Raw genomic sequence first — 2,172 nt, 5'->3', positions numbered from 1 at the left:
AACAGAAAGGAGTGCCTCCTAAAAAAGTGTGGAGACCAATTGTTCCTGTTAGCACCACCATCTCAGATGTTGAATTCCCAGCACTGCAAGGTCAGTCCCCTCCTGTAAAGCATGCTAGGATTACAGTGGTGCAGTCAGACAAAACTGTTCCTCCTCTGCAAATTACTTCAGGCACTGATGCTGCTATTCAGAATGTGACACAGTCTACTACAGTACAGGTGAAGGATATAGGTGACCCCTCCAACAGTTTGAATAATGAATAATATAGGATTTTGGAACGTTACAGGGCTCAATAACGTAAATAAACAAAAGATAGTTAAGCATTTCATTCAGAATAATGAGATTTGTTTGTTTGGTCTTTTAGAAACAAAAATAAATAGTGATAATGTGAATAATATTTCCAATAAAATGTTAGAAGGGTGGTGTGTGACAACAAATTGTAACTTGCATAAAGGGGGCAGAGTTTGGATTTTATGGCAACCTAGCATCTTTGATGTGTGGGTTCTGCAATATGATCCCCAATTTATACATGTTAAGGTGACTGTCGAAATTACTCAGAAATCATTCTTCCTGAGTATGATTTATGCTTATAATGAGGGTGTGGATAGGAAAGATCTTTGGACAAAGCTGGAGAACATTGCATCTAATTCCCATGGTCCATGGGTTATGGCTGGTGATTTCAATATGGTTATCTCTCCTGATGAACGGATGGGTGGCAATACCAAGCAAGAGGATATGGATGATTTTATTGACTGCATTACCACTTGTAGAATGACTGATATTCATGCCACTGGTGCTTACTTTACTTGGACGAATAAGCAAGATGCTGCTCATAGGAAGTTTAGTAGGCTGGATAGGTTTATGGTTAATCAAGAATGGTTGCATACTTTCCCTGAAATGGCAGCCCATTTTCATCCTGAGGGACTCCTTGATCATAATCCTTGTGTTGTCAGGAATACAAAACTGGAAGGTAGGAAGAATGCAAGTTTTAAGTACTTCAACATGTGGAGCATTGCTCCTGATTTTTTGGCTAAAGTTCAACAAGCTTGGTCTATTCAAATAGAGGGGAATATGATGTTTAGAGTAGCCAAACGTCTGAAGAACTTGAAGGGTGTACTCAAAGGCCTGAACAGGGAATGTTACACTGATATTGAAAACAAGGCTAGCCAGGCTTGTCATGAGTTAGAAAGAATTCAATTGCTTCTAAAAGATGATACTGCCAATGCTGATTTGATAACTCGGGAAATTAATGTCTTTTTAGTGTCGATTCTTGACAAATTGCCAGGGATAGTTTTCTGCAACAAAAGGCCAAGTCCAAGTGGCTAGAGGAAGGGGACACTAATTCTGCTTATTTTCACAGTGCTATTAAAAAGAGATGCTTGTAGAATAAGATCATTCAAATTGAAAATATGCAGGGCCATCTTTGTACTGATAGAGAGAATATTCATCAGGCATTTATAGACTACTATACTGATCTACTTGGCAGCAAGAAGTCTATTGAGTATGTGAGAAATGAAGTCCTTCAGCAGGGTCCATTCTGTTCTGATGCACATTCAGCTCTTTTAAATACACCAGTGACAGATGAGGAAATTAAGCAAGTTGCTTTTGCTATTCCTAAGGACAAGGCCCCTGGTCCTGATGGCTACACCAGTGGGTTTTTTAAAGATACTTGGGACACTACTGGACCTGATATTTGTTATGCTATCAAGGAATTCTTTAGGAATGGCCAGTTGCTATCGCAGATCAATGCTACTAATATCACTCTCATTCCCAAATGTGAAAGACCTACCACATTCAAGCACTTTAGACCTATTGCCTGCTGTAACCTACTTTACAAGGTCATCTCCAAACTTCTTTGCAACAGGTTAGCTTTGGTACTTCCTGACATAATACATGAAAACCAGGGAGCTTTTATTAAAGGTCGTTCAATTATTGAAAATGTCCTAATTTGTCAGGACATAGTTCATATGTATGCAAGAAAAAGTGCCTCCCCCAGATGTCTGTTTAAAATTGATCTACAAAAGGCTTATGACACAGTAGAGTGGGACTTTGTAGAACAAATGTTGTATGGGTTACATTTTCCTGAACATTTTGTCCACCTGGTGATGAGCTGTATCAGGACTCCCTCCTATACTTTGTCCCTTAATGGAAATTTGTTTGGCTACTTTAAGG

At 39.0% G+C, this 2,172-nt stretch overlaps 1 protein-coding gene across 1 annotated transcript; it reads left to right on the top strand.

The window, feature by feature from the left end:
• Nucleotides 1-408: 408 nt before the first annotated feature.
• Nucleotides 409-1,326, top strand: LOC141651700 (uncharacterized). Its single transcript, XM_074459399.1, has one exon. It carries the CDS (start codon nucleotides 409-411, stop codon nucleotides 1,324-1,326), a length of 918 nt encoding a protein of 305 aa, XP_074315500.1.
• Nucleotides 1,327-2,172: the final 846 nt, after the last annotated feature.

The sequence above is a fragment of the Silene latifolia genome, chromosome 4 (assembly GCF_048544455.1).
Source record: "Silene latifolia isolate original U9 population chromosome 4, ASM4854445v1, whole genome shotgun sequence".
NCBI classification, from domain to species: domain Eukaryota; kingdom Viridiplantae; phylum Streptophyta; class Magnoliopsida; order Caryophyllales; family Caryophyllaceae; genus Silene; species Silene latifolia.
This window is presented reverse-complemented; position numbering and strand designations above follow the sequence as displayed.